At 36.3% G+C, this 26,301-nt stretch overlaps 2 protein-coding genes across 2 annotated transcripts in view; one reads left to right on the top strand and one right to left on the bottom strand.

Annotated features, from left to right (window-relative positions):
- Positions 1 to 2,635: 2,635 nt before the first annotated feature.
- Positions 2,636 to 17,619, bottom strand: LOC134669480 (odorant receptor 49b-like). The gene is made up of 9 exons (XM_063527065.1): positions 17,378 to 17,619; positions 16,657 to 16,862; positions 15,620 to 15,735; positions 14,362 to 14,437; positions 13,641 to 13,785; positions 9,321 to 9,420; positions 8,707 to 8,820; positions 6,191 to 6,346; positions 2,636 to 2,686 (listed from the first exon to the last, which is right to left on the bottom strand). Exons 1-9 carry the CDS (start codon positions 17,617 to 17,619, stop codon positions 2,636 to 2,638), a joined length of 1,206 nt encoding a protein of 401 aa, XP_063383135.1.
- A 4,743-nt stretch (positions 17,620 to 22,362) lies between these two features.
- LOC134669493 (limbic system-associated membrane protein-like) overlaps positions 22,363 to 26,301 on the top strand; it is a 124,559-nt gene continuing 120,620 nt past the window's right edge. Inside the window, exon 1 of the mRNA XM_063527080.1 lies at positions 22,363 to 22,663. The gene's annotated coding sequence lies outside the window, so the exon portion shown is untranslated. The remainder of the gene's footprint in view (positions 22,664 to 26,301) is intronic.

Raw genomic sequence — 26,301 nt, 5'->3', positions numbered from 1 at the left:
GATTAAAACTTAAAATAAAATTGAAAATGTATAAAATAATCAAAATATGTTTACGGATAAATGATTCTTAATTTTTATTGTTCCCTACTGACCCATGTTCTTTCACTGATATGTGTTAAAATTGTTAAATACCAAACGGTGTCGTTAACGCCATCTAGCCGAGAATAGGCCAAAGGTAATGGCGCCATCTATTCGAGAATGACTTTTCCTTGGCCGTCCGAGGCACGTTTTTTTCTTAGTCTTAGACTTTATTTATCTTATACGGAGTTATATATATGTATCTCTGCTGTAGGCCATGTGCTTGGCCTAGTGACGCCCTCTACTCAGAGTTTTACGTAATATTCCCTATTCAACAAAGTTGAGGTACTGCTTAAACACACCTACCGTCCAGCATCCCGCGTCTGATTGCAACGAACATTAATTGTCACTAATGGATGACTCGTGATTTCTGTTATAACGATATCGACCTCGACGATTACAGACCCGGGGGTATTTTGGTCGCGTTGCCGCCATTTATCGCTGTTGATAAGACATCAGTCACTGGACGGATTTCCTTTGACTGATTTAAATTTGCCGTTCCACGATAAGGTAAGCTTTCAAATGTTTCACAGCATAATTCATTGACAGCCGATTTGTCACTTATAGTGCGTCAAGCAAATCTTGTCAGTAGCAATGTAAAGCAAACTAAAGTAGGGCAACACTCAAAGAGTAGTATTGCGCTAAGAAAAGCAGCAATGTACAATGTACATCGAACCAAAACTTTTTTTTCCGCTGAGCGCGCCTTGTCACGTACGTCAATTCAAATTGTCACTCGCGGATTCTCTATTGAAAATGTTTGAAATTGTTATTAATACGTATGGACGGACAATTTAAAAGCGGTGTGTGATGTTGATAAAAATGATTAACTAATTTGAAGATCTCAAAATAAAATTGTAAGTGGACTATGCCGTTAAACAAGAATGTATGAATAAAATCATTGCTTCAGCAGGTAGATGTCATACTGGATTTTCATATTTTATTAGATTTCTCAGTTGGCACTGTAGGCATTGTAGGCACCTTAGCTTTAATTAAGCACAGTCTTGTTTAATATATTGGTATTTAATGGTGACACAGCAGAAATATCTCTTGAAATAGAATCGATTCAGAATGTAAACATTGTAAACCATTTGTAAACAAACAAGATGATGGCTGTCATTCACGATCCACATTCCACAGATAAAACAAAGATGACACGCGATTTTCGAATTATTCGAACACAGTGTTGCTAACCCGCGATTTTTCAAATTTGCCGCCGTTTGCTACTGACAAGATTTGCTTGACCCAGTATATATTACAGATGTAGTGCATAATTGTTTGCCTTCGTATTTTCTCGGAAACGTTCGTATTTGTCATGCTACTTCGTACCGTAGTTTTTGTACCAAGACTGACTGAAATAGCAAGACGCGTTCGGACATTACTGCGAAAATACGACGGACAATAATTATGCATTACATCTGTACTTGGAATTCAGATTAAAGATGGCAAATATATTGAAACTGAGACACTCGGCCCAATTCGAACTTTAAGATACGTCAATCAATAGATCTAGAAACGATATGGATTAGATGTGTCAGTGTCAAAAGTGACGTTATTGTTTGAAGACCCGTCACTTTTGACACTGACATATCAAATCCATATCGTTTCTAGATCTATTAAATGACGTATCTTAAAGTTCGAATCGGGCAGATTGTCTTGTAGTAGATTGAACGTTATCGTAAGGGACCTCACACACTCAAACATGCATGCCCTTAATTTATCTTCTTACCTCAAGTTTACACTTTAGATAAATATTCATACCTTTGTTTGTGGATGTGACTGAGTGGCGTAAAAGAGCATTTATCCATGATCGATCTTTGTACATCGAGCTGCAAAAGTGCATACCCACACAAAATTATGGAAAAGTAGGATAAAATAAAATCAAACTTAACTGATGACTTGTATTAATATGCGTTATCACATTTTCTACAAACATTTAAGTATATCCAATGTGCAATTGTGCATGCTTTCCACAAATCTTTACTGTGTGCAATTAGTAGACGCATTTAATTCCACTTATCATTTTTAATGTGCTGTATTTTTCCCGTTTAATGGGCTTTTTCATTTTACTGTTTCTCTTGTTCTTTTTAGCTTGGTGTAATTTCTGTTGTGTAATTATTTCTGCCTAGTTTAACCCTTGTGACTCCAAGAACGTCTAATTTAAAGACGTCGTATAATAATATTATTCATGTAGCATAAGGGGCGATTGCCATTTAAAATTCACATCTAAAATATATCTTACTCTATCTAACGTAAAAGTGACATTGGTTGCCCGGATTGCGCTGGAAAAGAGAACTAGTTGATATCTAAACTATAACGTATCTAGAATGGATCTAGTACGTGTCATCTCTTTTGAATATCTTGAAGTTCGAATACGGTAGAATATCTTTGCCGTTGCCGATAGAAAAACCGGAGGTGATTCGCAAGTGGAAATTTTCGGTATTTTTTTTCTAATTAAGGATGAAGGAAATCAGTTGTCACTTTTTTATTTAATCGGAATACGGGTTAAACTCGCAATAACATGAGAAAGTAGTGACAAAAAAGTACAAAAGCGATAATATTACTTCATCCCATTCATAACGGCGAAGGCTTTGTACGTGAAATTCATTACCTGAAACAAAAAGGCATATTTAACATTTTTTTTTACACACGCACAGACGGCTAATGTCGCAAAGTACCTCGTAACTCCCCGGAGGAGTTAAGAGATTTGCAACTTTAAGTGTGGTCAGATAAAGTAAAATTTTGAATATTCTTGAAATGAAGTTGATGTCTCTTTCACGTTACTATCTTCAAGTAAGAATCAAATTTCGATAGTAAAAACAAATATAAAATAATTACCTACTTTCCAATGGATAAATATTTCAAGGACCAATTGAGGGGTTCGTTACATAATTATACTAATTATCCTTATAAATTTTAAAGTAAGGTTGATAGAATTACCTAAACCTAAGCTACTTAGAGGACAAAACTCTTTTTACAGTACATAATGGTCCTATTTTCCCGCACTAGTGCGTAAAATAGCACTTTTCGTGCGATGTCATAGTTTAAAGGGCCATACTCGTAATTATGTACTGTAAAACGTTGTACGATACACGTGCGAATAGGTAACTTTTTTCCGCACTTTTATTGTAAATAACTATTATAGAGGGAGTTTTGACCAATCACATTCGAGAAATAACGAAATTGACACTAGATTTGAGACTAATTGATAGTTGTTTTTTTCACTAATAAAAATAACCTAAATGGGCCCACAGATTACCAGTTCGCCGGACGATATCAGCCTGTCAGATAAACGCAAAAAGTGACAGTTCTAAACAACTGACAGGCTGATATCGTCTGGCGAACTGGTAATCTGCCTACTTCCTATCTACATAGTAGGGAATGCAAATCGGTTATTTTTTGTATGGAAATAATCGGTTATTAACCGAAACCGCGGTTATTTCCATACAAAAAATAACCGATTTGCATTCCCTACTACATAGATAGGATCTACAAATCTGTTGAGTGTTTCCTACTATAACTTTTGTAACTATAATCATATACAGGGTGTTACTGACCATGGGGCTTTAAATCCAGGGCTCGATTTTACTCGCTAAAATGAGCTACTTTTATTATGGCACCAACCCCGAAATCCCGATTTTTTTACTTTTTCATACATTTTGGCTGATCAGTGTCGACGTTTTCTATGGAAAAGCCAAAAAAAAATCCCAGATTTTAGGGTTGGTCCCATAGTAAACATTGATTGAAATCTATAAACTCCTTTGAAGTCGTTGAGGGCATTATCTCCTAGGTTAGGTTAATAAAGGGACTGAATCTGGCCTTACAGCCTTTACAGGTTCAACGTACCATGTAATACACCCTTTTACCTACAAATAGGGTTTACACACCCAACAGTATCCATTGCAAACATTATACATAATAATATATGTTTTAGCAGATACGCCACTCTAAAAGGAATGCCTTGCAAACATGATTTATATTATTTTCATATATGCTTGTGACAATTCAAAAAAAAGTTTGTGCGTCATCTAATATGTACTGAAAATAGGTCTTCTCGAATGACGTTTGTTCATCGTTTTCTATGGAAAGCATCATGTTATTGTCTGTCATGTCATAGAAAAGTAAGCGCCGGAAGCCCCGTGAGTTATTCTTACTTTACAAAAATCCATATTAAATTAAAACAAAAATATTACTTTGCTAATCCACGAAATAATATCGTGCTAATAATAGTGTAACGACTATTACTTGCATATTTTTAGGGTTCCGTACCCAAAAGGTAACACGGGACCCTATTACTAAAACTTCGCTGTCAGTCCGTCCGTCCGTCCGTCCGTCTGTCTGTCACCAGGCTGTATCTCACGAACCGTGATATAACAATTTTATTATTTGTTGTTATAGCGGCAACAGAAATACATCATCTGTGAAAATTTCAACCGTCTAGCTATCACGGTTCGTGAGATACAGCCTGGTGACAGACGGACGGACGGACGGACGGACAGCTAAGTCTTAGTAATAGGGTCCCGTTTTACCTTTTGGGTACGGAACCCTAAAATCAGAATAAAATAAAGATTTAAATGGGGCTCCCATACAACAAACGTGATTTTTGACCAAAGTTAAGCAAGGTCGGGCGTGGTCAGTACTTGGATGGGTGACCGTTTTATTTTTGCATTTTTTCCGTTTTTTTTTTCATTATGGTACGGAACCCTTCGTGCGCGAGTCCGACTCGCACTTGCCCTGTTTTATTTGTAGGTACCTATGCAATTTTGTTTCCACCGCCACAATAAACAAATATAACAAATCATTACCAAAGCGCAAAACTCGACACATGTTTCGCCTCTCCACATGGCATTTTAAAGTGGCGTATAGAAACCATACTCACAAATAATCAACTGGATCAAAGTCAAAATACAAATATCAATCATCAGAGCGGTCTCTCTAAGTATTAGAGGAACGAGAAGAAGGATAGAAAGATTTCGATATGAAGACGGCTGTGGAATACCCATCCTTGAAGATTAGATTCCTCTTCTTTCTACCGCACAACTGTTTTTTAAATACGTTTAAAATTGTATTATTTAATGTAATAAATGTGTTATCAAGTGGCGTATCTAGTTCTAGTATATAATACGTTTTGGTATCTGTGCCACGCCCAAATTCCTGGATAACGAGATCATACCCCTGACTTGGCAGAATAGATCGATACGACAGACTTTGAGTTATCTAATTACAATGAATGAAAAGTTCTAGATTAATTACTTAGAAGGCCCTCTCGGAAGTTGTTAAAATACTTGAAAATTCCAATTAGTACTGATTCCAAGTTTGGGAAAGCATTACCTTTATTACTTGGCCATAAATAAATGAAAAGTGGAATCGTATCTTGACAAGTAGGGGAGACTGAGATGAGTTGACACAACGGAGAGTTGTGACATCGTCGATTTTTTGGAATCTATTAATTAGAAACTAGGTCGCAATAGCACACGTTTGTTAGTTCAAGTTACGAGCTAACAAACGCACACTGTTGCGACCTAGTTTCTAGTTAATAGATTCCAAAAAATCGACGATGTCACACTCCTCTGTCATAACTCACCTCGTTCTCCCCTACTAGAAAAACACTTCATCTTTTCACTGAGTTTCTAGATAGAGACTGTTCGGAAAGAGAAGAGTCATGGTATGTATGAGGCTCAATACATATGTACCACGACTCTTTTCTTTCCGAACAGACTCCAGGTTAGTTTGTACCTTTCGCGTCGAATGGACCATCATTCGAAATATTCATCTTAACCCTTATCTTTATTTCGAATACGGCAATTAGGCGGTCATCACGTTGAACCGTATGAATCAACCCAAAGTGAAAAATGATTATTTAGGTCTCAAAAATGCAGCTTATTACTTATTAAACAAGTAATTACTAAATATTACAGGACACTCTATTTTGTATTCTATTTTTTTATTCATTATATTATGAAGACCGCCTAATACTTGAGGAGAGTGTTTTCAAAAGGGCTCGTTTCTTTATGGACTCCATACAAAAATAAGCCTTATGAAAAGACACTCCCCATTTTTATTTAACAATAACAATATTTTTAGTCACAATTTGAAGTAAAATACGCAGATTTACCGTGGTAAAGGTGGGTAGCGATACAGTGACGAGGTTGTAGGCAGTCAAGGCCAGAGGCTTCTGGGCTCTGGTTATCACGAGCACCAGGTTCTTCTTCAGATCTTGAGGCATCTCCAGCCAAGGGCTGCTGTACGCGACCGTCGCGAATTCTGTGCTCTAAACGTGTTATTAATTATTTACAAACACATAATTATAGATAATCAACAAACTGACAGCAGTTAGAAATAGTTATTTACGATAGAAGTACGGGAAGTAGGTAATTTGCAACGAGTGGTGATAAATCAAAACACGACCCAAGGGAGTGTTTTAAATCGACTCGAGTGCTTATTCCCGCACGGGAAACAGCACTTTCCGTGCGTATGTCAAAAGTTTAAAGGAGCATTCCACGGGCTGTCCCGTACAAACGCATTTTATTTCCTGTGTTGCGACTTTTTTTTCGGCATTTAAAGTAGCCAATTATTTTTCTGCGCATAATTTTGACCATTTTTCATAGAAAACGAAACTCTTATACCTGCAAATCTTCAGAAAATCGCGTTTGTACGGGACAAATGGTAGACAATTTCATGGAATGCTCCTAGAGGGCCATATGTACTGAAAAACGTTGAACGATACAGGTGCAAATAAGTAATTTGCAACTCGTGTCGATTTAAAACACTCCCTTCGGTCGTGTTTTAATTTATCGCCACTCGTTTCGAATTTCCTCTTTTCCGCACTTGTATCGTAAATAATTATTTCACCACAGCAACCGTAAAACCCCTCCTTAACCCTTAAATGCATGATTTTTCCTTTTTGCCCGAAATTAATATTGTATCACATAATTGTTTGCTGATTCTAGGAAAAAAAATTAAAAAAATATAACTTTGATTTTCACTGCGAAATCAGTGTTAGAAGTTGAATTGGCTAAATCATATTTATGTAAATATGTAATTTTCAGTAATAGATAGATATATGATTTTTTTTACTACCATTTACCATTAGAAAGGTACACTATTTGTGATTAGCAATGCACGCACGAGAACTTTCCAAAGTTGCGAAACTTTCCACATGAGAAATTCTCGGTAACTTCTGAGAATGTTCTCGAGAACGAGAATTTATTTATTTATCGTAGTTTATAACATGAATATTCACGATAGTTTAGGTGTAGTCCATACCCCCAGAAAATTCCGACTTTTGGTCGTCCGCTTCGGGTCAGAAAAATGTATGACGGCCCGGCCAAACGGTCAGACTTAGGTGGGGGGTGCTCGACCAAATGTCATAGAGGGACCCTGGCAGTTTTTGACGCCGCCATTTTTTTTCAATATGGCCGACTTTGTTTTTAAACTTTTTTAATTTTGTCCTAGCGCGCTGAAATTTTGGTCACGGAATCTCGGGGTCCCCTAGATACTTATGAAAAATTTTTTTTTTGAAAAATGCTACAATTGCGGGATAACTGGCCACTTTTATTTTGTATGGCAACTTTTAAACGGTGCGTGATAGGTGGGGGGTGTTCGACCAAATGTCATAGAGGGCCCCGAGACAAAACAAAGTGCATTAAAAAAAAACAAAATGGCCGACTTTTTTTTTAATTTTTTTCAAGTTGGTTCGAGCGCGCTGAGATTTGGCATGGCGGGAGATAGAGGCCTCTAGATTCTAATGAAACAAAAAAAAATTTTTTTGAAAATATTGTCGAAAGTCGAAATGTTCTCTGATATACAGTGAGAATTTAAGCAACTTATTGGTAAATTTATCACATCAACAAAATAGCTAACTGTAATAGACAATAATATATGCATAATAACATTTAGTTTTAAGTTATGCCTATTTAAACTTTATTTCAAGTATATTCTCTTGTTTAAACAATAATTTCCATGTTGCAGGAATGTTCTGAGAACATTCTCGAGAACGTTTCCGCTTTTTGGGAATGTTCTGCAATTTGTACATTGCTATTTGTGATATACCTATGATAAAGTTTTTAATTATAAAATAATTACAAACCCCGAAAACACCATTCAAAATCACATACTAAAATTATCAACTTCTGGATTTTTCTATGCTTTCCGACTTTTCGTCTTAAAACGATTGTAATTTTTATAAATTAAAAATATTGCGTAAATTTAACCCTTAAATCATTAGGTACCCTACTACTTGACGCTTGGTATAAAGGTGCGTTCAAGAACGTAAGCCTTTTTTTTAAAATCTGTAAGCTGGCTAACGGTTTGTAGACATTTGGCAATACTATGCATTTAAGGGTTAAAGCCATTATTCTTTAAAAAACTGATGAGAAAGTTGCATGCTGCTAGAGTCGGACCAAAAAAAGTCTGCAGCGGATTTGATAGCTTACTTACCTACGCAGTGCAAGTCTCATTTATACGTCATAATTTCATAGAAGTTTGACGTTTAAAATAACACTTTCACTGCATGGGCTATCAAATCTGCTGCAGACTATTCTTGGTCCGACTCTAGTCATGTTTCGTTGTACTGTTTTTTTTTATATTTTAAATGCGGTTCCTATTCTACCTATTCTAAATAAAAAATACCTTATCGTGAATGACATTCCCAAAGTAGCAATCACCAAACAACATCAAGGCAAAAATGACCATGTAGGCCACTATCCAACACACGGCGATTATATCCTTGGATGGGGATTCAATCTGAAACGAGATTTAGGTTTACTAGTTTTCAGTCAATCATAATCATCTTCCTAGCGTTGTCCTGGCTTTTTGCCTTGGCACATGGAAGCCTTGCTTTGCATGGGGTACGCTTGATAATCCTCATCTTTGGTGGCGCTTCTGTGCTAAATTCGTTTTCGGCATAACCTCTTATAAATAAAAACTCTATCGTGACTACTGGCCACCGACACGTGACGCTGACATATTAAAAGGGTCGAATTTAAGCTGTTGTGAGACATACTAACATTGAATAATTTTACGGTTTAGACTCACTTGTTTTTAGTCTCTCGCGCGACATGTTTCGGAGAGCCTAGGTCTCCATTCTCAAGCACTAACAGTGCGAGCAGCGTTCACGACGGCCGTGTATCGCGTACTGCGGCTCGCCGCGTCGCACGAAGTGAGTGAAACAAGTGAGTCTAAACCGTAAAATTATTCAATGTTGTAAGGGTGGTGGAATACCATCCTTATCCTTACTAACTTACCGAAAGGAACTGCACGCCAGTTGTGCAAATAATACAGGAGCTCAATAACAAAGTCAAGGCAAACTGACCGCCAAACGCTTTCTCTGCGGTGGTTACAAACCTGAAAACCGCAAATTCAACTTAAGGGGCTCCCCCATGCCAATGACCTTCGATCTGAATCCCTTAGTTTTCTAATGTTTTTTGTAGCTTATTATATTAACAGCAATGACTGTAAGCAATATAGTATCCCATATTTACTTTAAAGTTCATTGTCTTCGAGATATTTGGCATCAAAGTTGAACAATTTTAGGCTATAAAACTGGTTTTCTGGCCATAACTTTTGTGTTAATTAGTTTATAATTAAAATCTTGGACACAATTATCGAGACTTCAAAGACGAACCCAAATATGTAGATTTCGTATATGTAAGATCATTCACTGCAAACTAGATACGAAAAAAGTGTTCGTTTAGACAATGTTTTAAAAATTCATAAAAAAATAAGTACTAATTTTTTTCAAAATCCGGTGGACAAAACCGGAGATAAAAGATTGAAGAACCGATAACCGTTTGTCTTATAATTCTATCTGTAGTGCAAAAAAAGAAGATACGATTCAAAACTTGTCAAAAATCGATGAAAACCTCGGGTAGCCCCTTAAGTGTCAAATTGTTAAATTCACAAAAGCATCTCTCTTTATTATTATATTTATTATCTATGGAAAATTGGGCTAGCGTGGGGACTATAGCCCAAGCCCTCTCGCGCTCGAGAGGAGGCCTGTGCCCAGCAGTGGGACGTATATACGCTGAGATGATGATGATGATGATGGAAAATGGTCCATAATTGGGTATTTTCCTACTAGTCAAATCAGTTACTTTTTTAGAAATGTCAAAACGAATTGCTAATATGGAATTTATATGAAACATTACATCGTGTCGTCACGGTCAACTCACCTACTTTTTATACTTCCATCCGATTTATTAAATAGATGTTGTGTTTAAAACTACTATCTATGTTTTTCTAATAATGATCTGGTGCTTTATTTCATGCATGGTGTAAAATAATTTATTTTAAATACAGTATAATACCCTATTGCTTTCTTAATACGAATTATTGCTGATTTCAGCAGCGTTCTGTCATGTCATGCATCACTTTCGTACAAACATATTTGTTAGAACGTGACAGGCATGGTGACAAATGATAAAGAAACGATCTTAGCCTTACAGGTGGTTGATTTTTTATCATATGTCATCATGCTTTTCACGTTCTAACAGGTATGTAGAGGTGCGAAAGTGACGCATGACATGACAAGTGATAAAAACGCGACCATGATCGCCGCAGAATACTGTAAGACTGATAAGGTATAGGTATCTTTATGTTATATTTACAAATATCAATAAAGCCTGATGAAATATTATCAACCAAATTTCTTTTCAAAATGGCAGAGGAAGACCCAAACGAAGATGGCGGGACAACTTCGATCGAGCTACGTGGAGTGGCGGGAGTGTGCATTATGGTAACATTCCATTTCTAACCGCAGCTGCACTACGGGTACTGAACGAGTCGCTGTCATTGTCAATTTCCATAGTAAAATTTACAGTAGTGCAGCTGTCGTTGGAAATGGAATGTTACCCTTAGACAGAGACAGGTGGCGGCAAAGAGGGGAGGCCTTTGCCCAGCAGTGGGACACACTAATAGACTAAAAAAATATTTTCGCTAAAAAGTGTTTTAAAGTACAAAATGAATGTAACTCTGAGAAATATCCAGGATAATTTAGCAGCTATGTAGGCAACAGGTGGTCGAAATGGATTTTTAAACATGACTAATTCAAGTTCAAGTAGGTACAGGGTGCTACGCTTGTGAAATCAGGGCACTATTATTTTATCTCACTCTAACATTAAGAGCATACGTAATTTACATTCTATACATCTTGCTCGCTAATTTGCCAGTACTAGCGAGATGAATATGTATAAAGTAAGTTACGTAGACGTTAGCGCATATGTCAGTGTTAACACTGTCAGTGACTTGGTGTAAACGTACTGGGGTCTGACGAATCCGTGTCAGACACAGTGTAACATCGTCCTTAAAATACATTTGAAATAGGTACGTCTTCACGTACAAAGAGCTAGGCAAACTAATGACATTCTAAACGCTGACTCTCCAAGCTCTTGATAAACGTACGTACACTTCCTAATCCTAGTAGGAAAACTTTATTTATTACCTGTACTAAATCTTGGAACTCTCTAGAGTACCTAATTGCGGTTCGGAACGTATTCACAGTAGTTTGAGTCGCATATTAGGAGCACGACTATTAATGACTCTAGTGCCTAGACGTCGCTCATGACGGTCGCATTGCGGACGAGCTTCGAGCATTTAGTAACTGGAGATGGCTTAGCTGTCATTTTCTGTACAAAACAGTCTGCCGATTTTTGCGGGGAGGGGCACGCTAAATGTATGGCTATGTCTACATGATTTGTAGGTAAGGTATAAATAATCATGTCAGATAAACGTCAGTCCATACAAAAGTTTGCACAATTGTGCAAGGTTTTCGGCAGAGGGGTAAGCTCTTAAAGGCGACTCTAGTTATTAAATGCTCTGCGAATGCGAGATATAGTGGCAATATAACATTGTTGTATACAATTTGCGATTTGGTCGAGAGATAAGTTTTAAGATTTAGTTCAAAGTGCTCGTATACACTGTGCTCGTATTATCTGCAAAAATGAGACGGATTAACAACTTAGAAACGCCAAGACAAATAAAAATAATAGTTGCGGTTTAGAAAATTTGGGTGAACAAAATACTGTTAACAAATAACCGAATTTAATAAAAATTCAAAGTGAAACAGCTAGGACTCTTATTTATGATAAAATATAGCCGGTGTTTATAAACTACTTTTAGATACATATTTTAGAGGATTTGTGGTTTTTTGTTCCATTACCTGTTAACAGTACCTATTAATTTTCTCATTGAGAGTTGGTAAGTAATTTATAATGCATTAAACGTATTGCCAAAATTTTTACCACACTCTTAAAAATGACTTTAATGGCATCTTAAAGAACTTTGCACGACATTTCTAATGTACACTTATAAAAAGTGAAGATGTTTCCGGGATTCATAAAAGTGATCCTAATCGATGAACTCTCGTTTCGTTAAAATAAAGTGCCATAATCTATACAAATTAAGTTTAAACTTACTTACTTACACTAAGGAGTACCTACTTAGAAAAATAAAGACATAAATTACAGAATTAACATCAATGCGTTCATATTTAGAAACCCCGAAATCAAATATAAAACAAGACCGAAGTGATCCCATAAGTGTTCCGTAAACAAAGTTTTGTACGGAACAGTAAAAACATTTGTAAACGAATTAAAAAAAGCATTAAACCGAGCAAACATGCTCAAATCGCAGCGTATTTTATTTGTATACTTAAACCTACATTCTGATTTTATGTAAAATATAATCAATTGTATTTTTACGCATAAAAATAACCTATTCAGAGAAAAGTCGTAGTTAAGTAAACGTATTGTATCTTGTTGAATATATTTTTATTTAAATTCATTTACCTACAGCTGTCGAAATTGCTTTCAGCTGAGCGAAGCCTAAAATGGTTTAAAACAACTTTAATTTCAGTTCAATTACGTAAATACACCATTTCATTCATGGCTTTTATACATTTTCAAGTGCATTCAATAAGACCGATGCAGGTTGCATTTAAGTAATCAAATAACTTAAGGTAACCTACTGGAGGTTCAGAGTACGGAGTTTTTGAAAAATCGTAGCGCTTATTTGTGTCACAATACGTTTTCCAAAAAGTTTATTAGCAATCTTGAGGTATTTAGGGACTTCAGCGATTCGAATCCTAAGTTTCTTGATCTTCACTCGATAGAAAAAACTCAACACAGGTTTGAAATGCACTTTAAAAAAAATCTAAGTGATACTTTTCCGTGCTAGGACACAGTTTTTTGATACAATCATTTTAGCTTAAAGAATATTTTAAAACATAATAATTTCCCCACAGGTAATGTGAATAGCAGTATGTGTCACATTATAACAAAATTATATCCACCTTGGCCGTTAACACTTTAATCCCTCACTGTATTACTGGGCTATAACCGCGAAAATCGTTGTTCGCAAATTGCGGGGATCTTTCTCTTTTACTCCAATGACGGCGTAATTAGAGTGACAGAGAAAAATCCCCGCAATTTGCGAAATTCGGTTTTTGCGGTAGCCCCTCTGTACTGATTTAATGTACGCCCTCGCCGTAAATGTGTTATTTTGCTCCCTTGTGACACCATCTACTATTATTCTGCAAATAAACAAGGACATCAAATACATTTACTCGCCTTATAATAGCGCGGTGGTGTAGTATAAAACGGTGAAACAGAACTCTGAAGGCATCATCTTTGCCGCCCTTCCTCTCAACCATGGTCGTCTTCACAAGCGTCTCCATATTCTTGAAGTTGTCAATAAGAATATCCAATTGAGCAACTAAATAAAAAAAATATAATCAAGTTGTTAAGTTGGCATTAACATATAGAATACCGGTATGGTCAGACCGTAAAAAGTCTGCAGCGATTTTGATAGCCCACGCAGTGGAAGTGTCATTTTAAATGTCAAACTTCTATGAAATTATGACGTATACATAACACTTACACTGCGTGGGCTATCAAATCCGCTGCAGACTTTGTTTGGTGCAACTATAATCTAACAAGAAGGCTAATTTATGTCTAGAATAAATTTATTTTTAACTCATTTTAGTTCGTTAATGTAAATATTCTTGATGTAAAATATTTAACAAATATATTTTTATATGATGGTTTTAAAAAGAAACTGAATGCATCGGCCAGCATTGCTCACTAGCGTCTAAGCTAAGCAAAGAACAAACAATAATTGCACAAACTAAAATCTAAATTACGTGTAATACCAATAATTTTACCTGATGTTGAATTATTTACTTACTGGCAAAAGATAAAAGAGACCACGGTAATGTCTGTACGACAATCAATAATATTACGAGGGGCGGTTTGTACGTTATCTGAAAAATATTAGAATAATTTAACTTACTTGCGAATGACAACAAAGACCAGGGTAATGTTTGCAGCACAATACATAGTACTACTATCGGTGGTTTGTATATAATCTGAAAAATATTAAATGTATAGATACGTCAACTTAAATTTGCAAACCCCCGTCGGTTTACAATTACAAGATTCCAATCGCTAACGCTAATGTCTCTGTCGCACTTATATTCCAAAGTGATAGAAAGAGACTACCGTATTGTACGATTGTCATTTTGGCAAAGCATCCAGGCATGTAAAGCATCATCTTTTTCAATCTGATTTTTTGTAATTTACGATTGGACATTCACAAAACCGTTTAATTTGAAATTCGTTTTCCGTTCAATTTTCGATATAAACCGGTCTCAATTGATGCCTATCAATGAATCTACTGATTGCGATCAGGCTGATGAAGTAATAATTTAGTGTTAAGGATGACTCACGATAGACTTACGTATATCCCTAGCTAAAATATTAAGTAACATCAAAGCCGGGGCTTTTATAAAAATATAAAATCTTGCGAATGAAAGCAAAAATGTTGTTGAGAGCATTTCAGGCAGTTCAGGTTGCCGACTAAGGTTATTTAGAACTTCTTCACAGGGAGTATATATCCAACACTTTGTTATATTTTTTTAGCTTATCAGTGAACTAACAAGATGTATGTAGTTAGTAAAGGTATCAATATAAGACATTTATGTTTTTCAATAAAAAGAAAATTAATGGGATAAGATAAACATCTGAACACGACGCGAATGGTAAAGAGATGGATTTTCATCCTTCTCTAAGTATGTAGAAGGAACCCACCATCAAATTCTATGACACTACCAGCAAGGTTTGGTGGATCAGACAATGGTGAAAAGGGGATTTAAAAGGGGATCAAAAACAAAGAAATTCTAAACGGCGGCCATTTTTTACTACTTTGACTACGAATTCATATTAAGGTAACTTTCGAATTCTCAGATATCAATTTTCATCATCACTAGAACAAATTTTCCGTCGGGTGTACCATTTTAGATCTACAAGCAAAAAATTTAAAAAGAACAAAAATTTATGCAAACCACCTGGGATTGTGCGAACTAGGATTACACGCTTTTAGGGCCAAATGAAGGTATTAAAACGATTTCTAGCTTGCTGGGAATTCATTCTTTAAAAAAAAACTAATTTGATTGGTCTATCAGTACATGTTCAGAATTTAAGGCACCACCAACTTTGTTACAACAGTCTTTCCTTTCTAAAAAGTGAACAATGTGATAATGAAAACGCACCTGGTAAAAACAAGTGTAGTAAAAATATGGCGGCTCATTAACGTCCACAAAAATGAGGTCCATGTTGACGGGCAAAGCTTGGAATCTGTTTAAACTTGGCACCACCAGGATGTGAACTGAAAGTTACGAACTAGTCAAATGATTTATTACTTTATCTTCTGGAGTCGTATTCGGAATAGAATTCATACCCCTCTTTATCTTCCGAAGCCCCCTGGAGTCAGTTTTGAATTATAATGGGATAAAAAAAGTGGCCCAGGAATTTCTCTTATCCCATTATAATTCAAAATTCAACTTGATTCTGTCCTTTTAAAAGGGCATTGAGACTTAGGAGGATGAGGATATAATATACTTGACGATGTTAGGAAGTTACTCTTTCTGTTCGCTGTGTTACCTATTCACGTTTAAATCATATAACAGTTTTAGATTAAATTTGGTATATGGAGAACAGCCCAAAAAGCGAGCGATGTGTTTTCTGGATTCATACTTGGGGGTATAAGCAGATACTGCTATAAAACCGTCGTTTCTGGTGCTAAGGTTGTCCATATCACCGTTACCAGGATCGTCACGGGCACTATTGCATTAGAAGCTAAAGGATGGCCTATAACGATAAGACTTTTAAGATTAAGTAGATAAAAAAATTAAAACTTAAAAAACCGGGCAAGTGCGAGTCGGACTCGCGCACGAAGGGTTCCGTACCATAATGCAAAAAAAAAAACAAAAAAAAAACGGTCACCCATCCAAGTACTGACCACTCCCGACGTTGCTTAACTTTGGTCAAAAATCACGTTTGTTGTATGGGAGCCCCATTTAAATCTTTATTTTATTTTGTTTTTAGTATTTGTTGTTATAGCGGCAACAGAAATACATCATCTGTGAAAATTTCAACTGTCTAGCTATCACGGTTTGTGAGATACAGCCTGGTGACAGACGGACGGACGGACGGACGGACGGACGGACGGACAGCGAAGTCTTAGCAATAGGGTCCCGTTTTACCCTTTGGGTACGGAACCCTAAAAATGAAAACTATACAAACTTACTAAATACATCCGAGTTACAGCACACGAAGAACGTCCAGTAAAGAGTCTTAGATAACTTGATGGCATGTTCCAGAACTTCTCTGTGGGTAGACCGATTGAAATCGACATTGTTGAGCTGATCTATCAAGTTGGTGATCAGGTTTCGTTGACAGAACATGTTAAAGAGCTTGAAGGAAACGTACAGCTCGGTTAAGACCAAGTTGATGCTGTTAAATAGAAATTGTTCACTTTTAATGAAATTGTTCAAAATAAGATTCATTGCGTACATACTAGTCGTACTAGATAAAGGACAAATCATCTAGCATGTTACGTCCATGTGATTCTGAGTGATGAAAATAATGACGACAAGTTTAGTGTAAAGAAAAAAAAAATGTAAAAGAAAATACTGTGTGTGGGTGAGGGTTGCCATTATGATGATGATGAAAGATGGCGGATGACAAACAGTAATCTGAAAGATAGGATTTGACAAGAAGGCACTTTGGCAGATTGACCGCCAGGTTGCGTTATTTATTATGGTCGTTTAATGTAAAATGTACTAATTAAGATTCGTGGTTCGATTCATTTTTGATCAGATTGCCTCCAGGCAATTAAAATTAAACATGGCGATTCTGTGGTGGTCATTTCTTTAAAGTTAAAATAATGTTCTATTTTTACATATATGCATTAACAATTTATTGTAAAAAAAACTATCATGTCCTAATTGAAATATATTTTATGGTACCTTGAAGCAATACGCTGAATCTCACGATTTTCCGAAGCGAATAATTTCACGACATAAACCATCTGTCCTATTGGTGGTATAGTAAAAACAAAGATGGCATACAACACCCGAATCAAAATGTGCAGCCAAAACCAGATTGATGTCGTAGGGTATGGTATGAAGAACCAAACACCACATAACTTTAAAGTTTTTGTATGTAAATTTACATGCTGGTGAAAATCTACCGGTTTGGATGACTCCATTTTGAGGGAGAAAGAATTGAAATGAAATTGGTTTGAAGTAGATAGCCGTATGTATGTGGTATGTGTAAATTACTATCTTGTTAACATTGGTAATTTTAGGAGGGTTCCGAGAAACCAACATTTCTAGGAAACTTGTAATTAAAAAGGAATTTTAATTAAACTTGATTAATATTCTTTAACAAATCTTTCAAATCCTACTGTAAGCTAAATGACATGACAATGTTATATACAAAATTTATAAATACATAAAAAAACAATACAAAAGGTAATCATGGCCCATATCCCGGTCCATAGAAAAAGCCAAAGACTCAGCAAAAAAAGACTCGTGTCATTATACATTTCGCTTGCCTTTTACGATTCTGGTCATAGAAAATAATACAATTCAAATCGCATGAGTAGATCCGGAGCTTAAGATCAAAACTATAACAAATTGTTAAATTAGAATGGGCCTCCTGTTGAGTTTAGCCTCGTGTCCATCTTGACGACTGGTTTAGACCAATTGTGAAGTTTTGATTTAGCAAAGACTTCCAAAGGAACTCTAATTGTTTGAATTAGAACAAATTATCTTAACAAGTAAATTGTTTAAAAGTGTATTTGAAACTAATTATAATATGCTTTCCAGACAATATATAAAATAGTAAATCAGGTATTTCAGCTTTGTAATTTAAATTGCAGGTAATTAACATAATTTACGTTTTAAAACTAATCTGTTAAAGGCAAGTGGCTATGAAATTAGAGGGGCCTACTGATTAACAATCCGCCGGACGGTATCGGCCCGTCAGTTGTTCGAAACTGTCAAAATTTTGTTCTAACTGACAGGCCGATACCGTCCAGCGGACTGTTAATCAGTGGGCCCCTTTAGAGTACACAAAAATAGTTATTTGGGTGAGTGGTGCAATTTTGCATTGGCATTGAGGCAGCTCTTATAATGCTTGCTACGAGCTCAGAGAACAAAAACAATACTATAGCGGTGTTAAGGGGGAGGGGGAGATAACAGAAAGAGATAGTATTCGAGAAATTTGCAAAATAATGTGTAAATAATGAACAAGAAAATTCAAGTGATTGTGGATGGTCCATCCTAGCGCTAAGGTTGACAATCTTTTGTATCACTATATTGTACTACGGTTGGCCGTAACTGGTGATCAATTTATGCCACTGTCTTAACAGTCATCATGGCTCAGCGATAGGCGCTCAGACTAGCGAACGGAAGGTCTGAGGTTCGAGCCCCACGTTGGGCGCCATTTCTTATGCGTTGTTGAGGGAGTTAAAATAATATAAATGGTTAATTAATTTAATTAGTTAATAAACGTTTAGTCAGTAATTTATAATTTATATTATTTTAACTCCCACGACAAACCATAACATATGTTACCAAAGAAAGTGCTGTTATTGTTTGTTTTTGTGAAGTTCTTGTCTTACATTTATTTTCTGCCTACTTCTGTGAGAATTTGCTACACCATGGTGAGGGATTTCAGTACTTACAGATGTGCCGTAATGTACGATCACTTTTATTATCAATATTGATTTTTTTACTTCGACTTGCCAAAGCCTAACCAACAGTCATGATGAACAGTAAGTAATTGAGACTCCACGTGTGTTATAATATAAACAGTATTTCTTAAAAACATTATGTTGTAATAACTAACACTTAAGGTAACTGTTCACCATATTTATCAAGCAACAATTACTCGTAGAAGGTAGACTTATGTTCGGGTGTAGAATTTGTTACTTTGAAAACTCCTAATCCTAGATTCCCTTGAAAAATTACATTCGTTACGGTTATGGAACACACCGAAAATAATTTCGTGGAAAGCTCCTTTATCTAAAACTTCTACGAATAATTTAAATCTTTACCAGTTCTAAGGTAATAAAGACGAAGTTTTAAAATAATTTATCGGTCCGATATACGTGAAACAAATGGGACGAGAAAGGTTGCTTTAGAGCGTCTGAAATTCTTTTGCTTTAGTAAAATTAAATGTGAATTCTTTTTAGTGAAGATATTTTTCAGACTTAACAGGTGCACAAAGAGGGTGGGTGGATTAAGGATAACTCACGTTAGAACGGGCCGTGTCCGGGCCGAGGCGTCCGACATGTCATTTCCTATGACGGCTCATTGGTGATCACGTGTTGCTTTCCATAGAAAACGAAACGCCGGAAGCTCCGGCCTGGTCTAGTGTGAGTTATCCTTTAATCGTTAAGAATATTTAAAGTTTAAAAATCTCTTTGTGAATTTATTCGTAATCGGAGTTTCCAATAAATGAGTGTAAGGGAGATTGAGAATATATGTTTTGTAAGTGCGAATACCACAAGGAGGAATTTTGATTTATGATATCCCATTCCATATGCCCCTGCCAATGCCATGTCATTGTGATGTACAACAATTCGATAAACTTTATTTGCCAATCGGTATTAAGTACCTACGGCTAATGTCGTTAGTTCGATTTCCAGACCGTAGCAATGCGTTCCTCGAAAATGACGTACGAAATATCATTATTTTATACTTACCATAACATCTACTGTAAATTTCATAAGATTTTATAAATAAACTATTCTTATACCGTGACAGACGTACGCGTATGCGTTAAGTTTAATTCTGTATAGGAGTTTGAACAGCGCGCCAAGCGGGACGTTTTGGTAACTCAAAATCCCATACAAAATGCCACTTAATGCAAACGTGTACGTCACGTCACGCTATTGAATGAAAATTACACTAGAGGTACATTCACCGCAAAACTTACTTAACATTAGCGAAGAAATATTACTGTAGATACAAAAAGTGACTGCAGTAGTTTTGGTTGCTCAAATCAAACCTACGTTATTGCTGTAGGGTTTCTTGTAGTTGTATCCTCTCAGTTGCGTTGCCTCGTATATCACTTTACTTCGAACAACACTTTAGTAGCATTATTTATTCAACAGTTTCATTTCCCACATCCCGAATTTTCCCGAAGGTCTTTTTGGATTTCTAGAGAGACTATTTTGCATAAATGTGTCACTGGGGTACCACGGAATACGTCTAACCCATTTTTCCCTTTTCTTGTAGTAATTGACAGCCGAAACAGAACGTGTACACAGTAACTATGGAATTACAGATATTTCGAGTTTGGACCCTTTTCAGAATAACAATAATTATGTAGATTAGTTAAATTGTTTTGGCTAGTATTAGGTTGACCCAGTTACATCCGAGAAAAAAATAGATGGCGGTCATTTGCGTAAAAATTAGTGCCACCGTATTTTTTTGCGATAAGGTTTTTAAAGCCGGAACCTTCCCAAGATGCAGGTTATCCAGAATATACCGTTTGCCAAAAAAATTGTGGTTTAAGGCTATGGTGACTTTTTTGCATAAGAAAAGCATTCTGACTTCATGGCTCAGCCAGTTAAGTACCATCCACTTTCTGTCTCTCTTTCATCGTTCGGAATCTAGAGGAGGATTCTCCGTCCTTTCTCGTTAAAATGATTTGTGTTATAAATTGTTTTTACATATTCCCTAATGAGTAATGAAATTGCTAAGTAGTGTTATGTAATTTATTAAAATACCGCGGTTGTGTCACCAGATTTGTGAAGTACCGAGAACTGTAGGAATAGTGGCCCCACGTTGGGCGCCACCGTCATATGGTAAGAGGTATGGGAACAATTCAAATATATTAAAGGTAACAGTTAATAAGAAAATATACCATAATAATCCGAATTCACAATGAGACTGCCATGACAATGAATTGAAGTACCTAGCGAAATCACAATTCTTTAATTGAAAGAATAATTGAAACATTTATCGTGGCGACTAAGAACTTTTAAAAATAGGTCCCGAAAGGTCGCAAGTTCTAATTGGTGCTCGCGCATTTCTAAATTTTTCATCCTATTGAAAAATGTCTTCTCTTGACATTAAATCAAATCAGTCTATAAAACTGAACTGAACTACCTACGAGTAATTCTTACCCGCATTAGTTTTTCAGTCAAGCCAGTTTCAGATAAAACCCAGTGTCATTGGGTAGTTAGGTTCCACTTTTAAAACAAGTACGATACCTATACAGGTTCGACGGCATAAGCCCGGGGGCGGGCATGTTGCCAAAACCGACCCAATTCTATTCCGGCTGGATGATTTTCTATCAGCTTATCGCCGAAATTTTTCCCACACATCTAGCTATTTTTTTTATAAACACCTTTGACATTTCGATGAAAGTGCGCTAGGTACTATCGAACAGCTTGATTCCTGACCTATTGTGAAACCTCGTCACATTTACTACGTCATTGATTTAAAACGTACTTAAAATTAATATGACACTTTGAAAACGTTCTACAGTGGGTCACAACAGTTTACTACTGCAAATTATATATATTAAGTATGTTATATATTTATTATGAGGTAATACTGTTAGAGCTAGGCCAAGAAAAATCAGCAGCGTTTTTGATAGCATACGCAGGCAAGTGTTATTTCAAACGTCACTTCTATGAAATTATGACGTATTAAATTACAATTCCACTACGTATGCTATCAAAATCACTGCAGACTTTTCTTGGTCTAACTCTAACAAACTTTTATTTCACTCGGGCCGTAGCCAAGACAAATAATTATTGCACAAAGTTACTCCATTAGACATCAAACATTGTCGTCTCTTCATTATTTCTTGCTGCAAATAATAATTATATTATAGTTACATATAATAAAGATGAAGAATCACATTACCCCTGTCATAAGCCGAGGGGTGCAGATAAGTAAATAAAATTGAATAATTTACGAGTAGGTTTACCGCGGAATGTCACAGGCAGGGTGTATGTCAAAATATAAAATAAAACGTAGTGTCATGCGCACTGGGTGCTTCGGCTCGCGGGGACCCAGTCAGTCGCCTCGCGGTTACCGAACGGGCCTCTATGTGCTCCGCCTTCGAAACTCGACCATTCGAGCGCGGCGTTTAAAGATTTAAATTGAGAACACGTGCGTGAACATTTAACGGTCAGTTTTTGACAGTGTTTTGAAGTGTTGTGAACTTTTGTGGTATGAAATATAAAGTTATTCGGTTAACGTAGGAAGTTTAAAAGAAAATATAAGGTTAGTTTCGTTTAGTAGAAAACTTTAGTTATGTTTAGGTTTTTGATATTTTTTGTTTGTTAACCTACACATTTTGATGGCCGCTCCTACAAAAATATCAGGTATTCGCATAAGAATTCAAAAATATACCTACCTAAATCTGTTACTATTTATTTGAATAAGCGTGTAAAATTTAAATTTAAAATTACAGGATTTGGTTAGATAGTTAGGTGATGTATTGTTTTTTTTTTAATAATAAAATATGCGAAGTACGAATCTTAATTAAGTATTAATAAGCAAGTGTTTAGGATAAGTAACGATCTATCTTTTCAATTATTTGGCGGAATATCCATTTTCATAAAAATATCGACTAGGTACCTTAATAGATAAAGTTTTTGCCTTTGACATACAACTATAATTATTATTATTTATCATCTGAAAAGAGTTATACATGGGTAGATACATTGTGTTTATTCCATATCTACTGCCTTGGGCGAGACTAGAACTCAACTACAACCATACTGTTACAACAATCAACAATTTAATGAAGCACATTTAAGATGGCGATTTCTAAGTTTCTGAGTTTAAGTGCCTTGGTGGACATTTTTATTGGTAGGTACCTATATCAATCTAGTCATAAACGAAAAGGTAGACTTTTAAAGTACAGTCAGCTATAAGGATAGTTGACCTTCCTGCAAACAAAAAAAGCAGGGGGGTTACTTATCTCTGCAGCCGAGGAGTGCCTCGGAAACTACAGTATTGCTACGCTTGCTATCTAGCCTTGACAAAAGTTAACCAGCTTTGTAGACAGTAATAATGTTACTAACTAGGCCTAGACTAAATTAGTTAGCCCTAAAATTGCCTAAATGACATATTATAGCTGCAGGTAGATGTAACATAAAACATAATAGACTTGGATATGGAACCCTAAAAAATACTCCCGTATTCTAAATTAAAACAAAAATACTTACCAAAGTCAATTTGCATGTCGGATGGCTTTCGTTTAATGAATATTTTACGCTGTATTTTGGCCAAACCTACAACGGAAAATGGATTGTAATTTTTCATGTAGGTACATAAGTACAGTCAAGTGTAAAAATATGGGTGTAGACAACTTACTCAAAAATATGTGCCATAAATCTTAATTCACTGACATAAGAGTTATGGGTCATATTTTTGAGATGATTTGTGCACCCATATTTTTACAGTTGACTGTACAAGTGGCTCTGTAGACTGTAGACCTCACGATAAGCTAAGAAAAAGTAAAAGTGAAAAAGGCTTAGTTCGTTGAGTAAGTATATCACAGTGAACTTACAATGGTCTTAAGCGCCATATACGCTATTGGTGCTTTAAGTCATTTAACAGAGTCCGAAACACCACGCTACGATCCAAAACCCAAATCGTCGATGTAGCTCGGAAGGTGGCCAAGCTATAAAATGGGACTGGGCTGGTCACGTCTGCCGAATGCCGAATGAGTTGTGGGGCAAAATCACTTCAGAGTGGGAGCCCGAAAACTCAAATCGGGGACCTGGCTGAACCTGCCGGCGATGGCGGGATGAACTCCTTCTTAAAGGAGTGGCCAGACATAGCACTTGACAGAGATTTATGGAGAAATTGGGGGGAGGCCTTTGCCCGGCAGTGGGACACGACAGGCTCCAAATAATAATAATAAGACATTTAAGCCAATGTTTGAAATAATTCCAAAGAGGCAATGCCAGCAGCGTGCTAGGCACATTTACCCGGGTTTACATTTATCGAACCTAGTCTGTTAATTTGTAAACTTCTATAATATTACTTTTTATATTTATATAAATAAATAAAAAACGAGTTAATTCCAAAAACTGAATCGACACAAAAAATCCAATTAATTGTAGAATCTGTACACAAAATTTCAAGGAAATTGGTTCAATTCCCAAATTGCGACCCGTAAAGTAGAATATCCGGAAGGAAGCCTCGATCTCTTTTTGTGTACGGACACAGAATAAATAATAGTATTAGGGACAGAAGACTCACTCTCTAACAAAACGCGTCTGTTACGATCAGCACAGATATGGCCGCTAGGTGGGGACAGCGCCACTCGCGGCTTATGGCAAACCCCAAAATTGGGGCCGAACGGATGCACTTTTAGCTACCTGTAGCAAAGCGACGGAATCGCGGAGTGAGTCAAGCCTGGTACGGATGAGTCACAACACGCACTTCGCTAATAATAGGCACGTGCTTCGGCAGAGAGGAAATAGTGCGAATGTCGACTCCAGGGTCCTGGCGGCCTAGTCAAGGTGACAATCGCTTGCGCCTCGCCATCGAATCGCTTTGTGTCTTTCTATCACTCTTCCATATTAGTGTAACAGTGACAGTTGCGTGTCGTTTACTACGGAGCGTTAGCGATTGGCATGTTGGCTACGGGGCATGTTGCTCGAATACTTTCTATACCTACGTATCTCTCCATCGCCACTCTTAAAATACATAGTAATAGCTATGAAAATATTGAACGTATGTTGCTGGATTCAAACGAAGTTTTTTCGACTTTCTGGGCTAGGTAATCCTTCAGTGATTGGCTCGTGATTTGTATATACGGATTGTCACAGAAATAGTGTCCACGAAAAAATGCAAACTGTGTATCTGTTCGACATTTTTTTAAATAAATATAGGCATGGTTTTGCTGTTTGTCGTATACATTTAATTAGTAGCGTGATGAGCAGAAAATAATAAAAATATTAGGTGTGTTTTTTAAACTTTTAGGGCAGTATTTTAAACTTAAAATTACGCTAACTACAGCTGCTCATATATATAATATCATACATTCTTTATTATCCTTATTACATTTGTTTTAAATTACTATAAAATAAGTTTTATTTATTTAAATATTTAAGCAAAGATATCTGTCAAGGACGGACACGTGAATTTGAACGGTGTATTACTAAAACAGATTTCATTTATTCATATTATCAAACGTCAACGACGACCGGTCTGGCCTAGTGGGTAGCCGATGGTCCTGCGAAGCCGATGGTCCTGGGTTCGAATCCCAGTAAGGGCATTTATTTGTATGATGATACAGATATTTGTTCCTGAGTCATGGGTGTTTTCTATGTATTTATATATTACATATATCGTTGTCTGAGTACCCACAACACAAGCCTTCTTGAGCTTACTGTGGGACTTAGTCAATCTGTGTAAGAATGTCCTATAATATTTATATTTATAAAGTGACGTAATTAAGTGCCTATAATAGAGACGCTTACTAACTTTCCTGTAGATAAACTTTCGTACAGTTGTACTCGTATTTGTAACAATGAGTGTCTGAAGTTCAAACTTACCTTTATACTTTGAACTCTCAGCTGTACATTTATCCAGACGAACTAAGATTGACTGGCAAACTAAATACTTGGGTAATTACTTGATAGACAGTCATAAACTCGGTACAGTCAGCAAGAAAATAACGTATCAGACTACACGTCAAAAGTATCAACTGTTCCCTTATAACAAAAACAGATAAATATACCTTGAACATCATCATTCGCTTGCCCTTATCCCATTCATTTGGGCTCGGCGCAGCATGTCTTTTTCTTCCATACCTCTCTCTCGCCCGTCATCTCATCATTTACTTGCGTTCGTTTCGTATCATCTCTCACACAGCCATCCACCTTTTACTCGATTTTCCT

This window comes from Cydia fagiglandana, chromosome 12, assembly GCF_963556715.1.
Source record: "Cydia fagiglandana chromosome 12, ilCydFagi1.1, whole genome shotgun sequence".
Lineage (NCBI taxonomy): Eukaryota > Metazoa > Arthropoda > Insecta > Lepidoptera > Tortricidae > Cydia > Cydia fagiglandana.
This window is presented reverse-complemented; position numbering and strand designations above follow the sequence as displayed.

What these genes read in the sequence shown, in the direction of transcription:
- LOC134669480 (XM_063527065.1), bottom strand. Translation starts at nt 17,619, where the DNA reads ATGGAGTCATCCAAACCGGTAGATTTTCACCAGCATGTAAATTTACAT. An exon ending in ATTCAGCGTATTGCTTCAAG is followed by an intron (nt 16,863 to 17,377) that starts GTACCATAAAAT and finishes TCTATTTAACAG; the next exon opens with CATCAACTTGGTCTTAACCG. An exon ending in CTGTAACTCGGATGTATTTA is followed by an intron (nt 15,736 to 16,656) that starts GTAAGTTTGTAT and finishes CGTAACTTTCAG; the next exon opens with TTCACATCCTGGTGGTGCCA.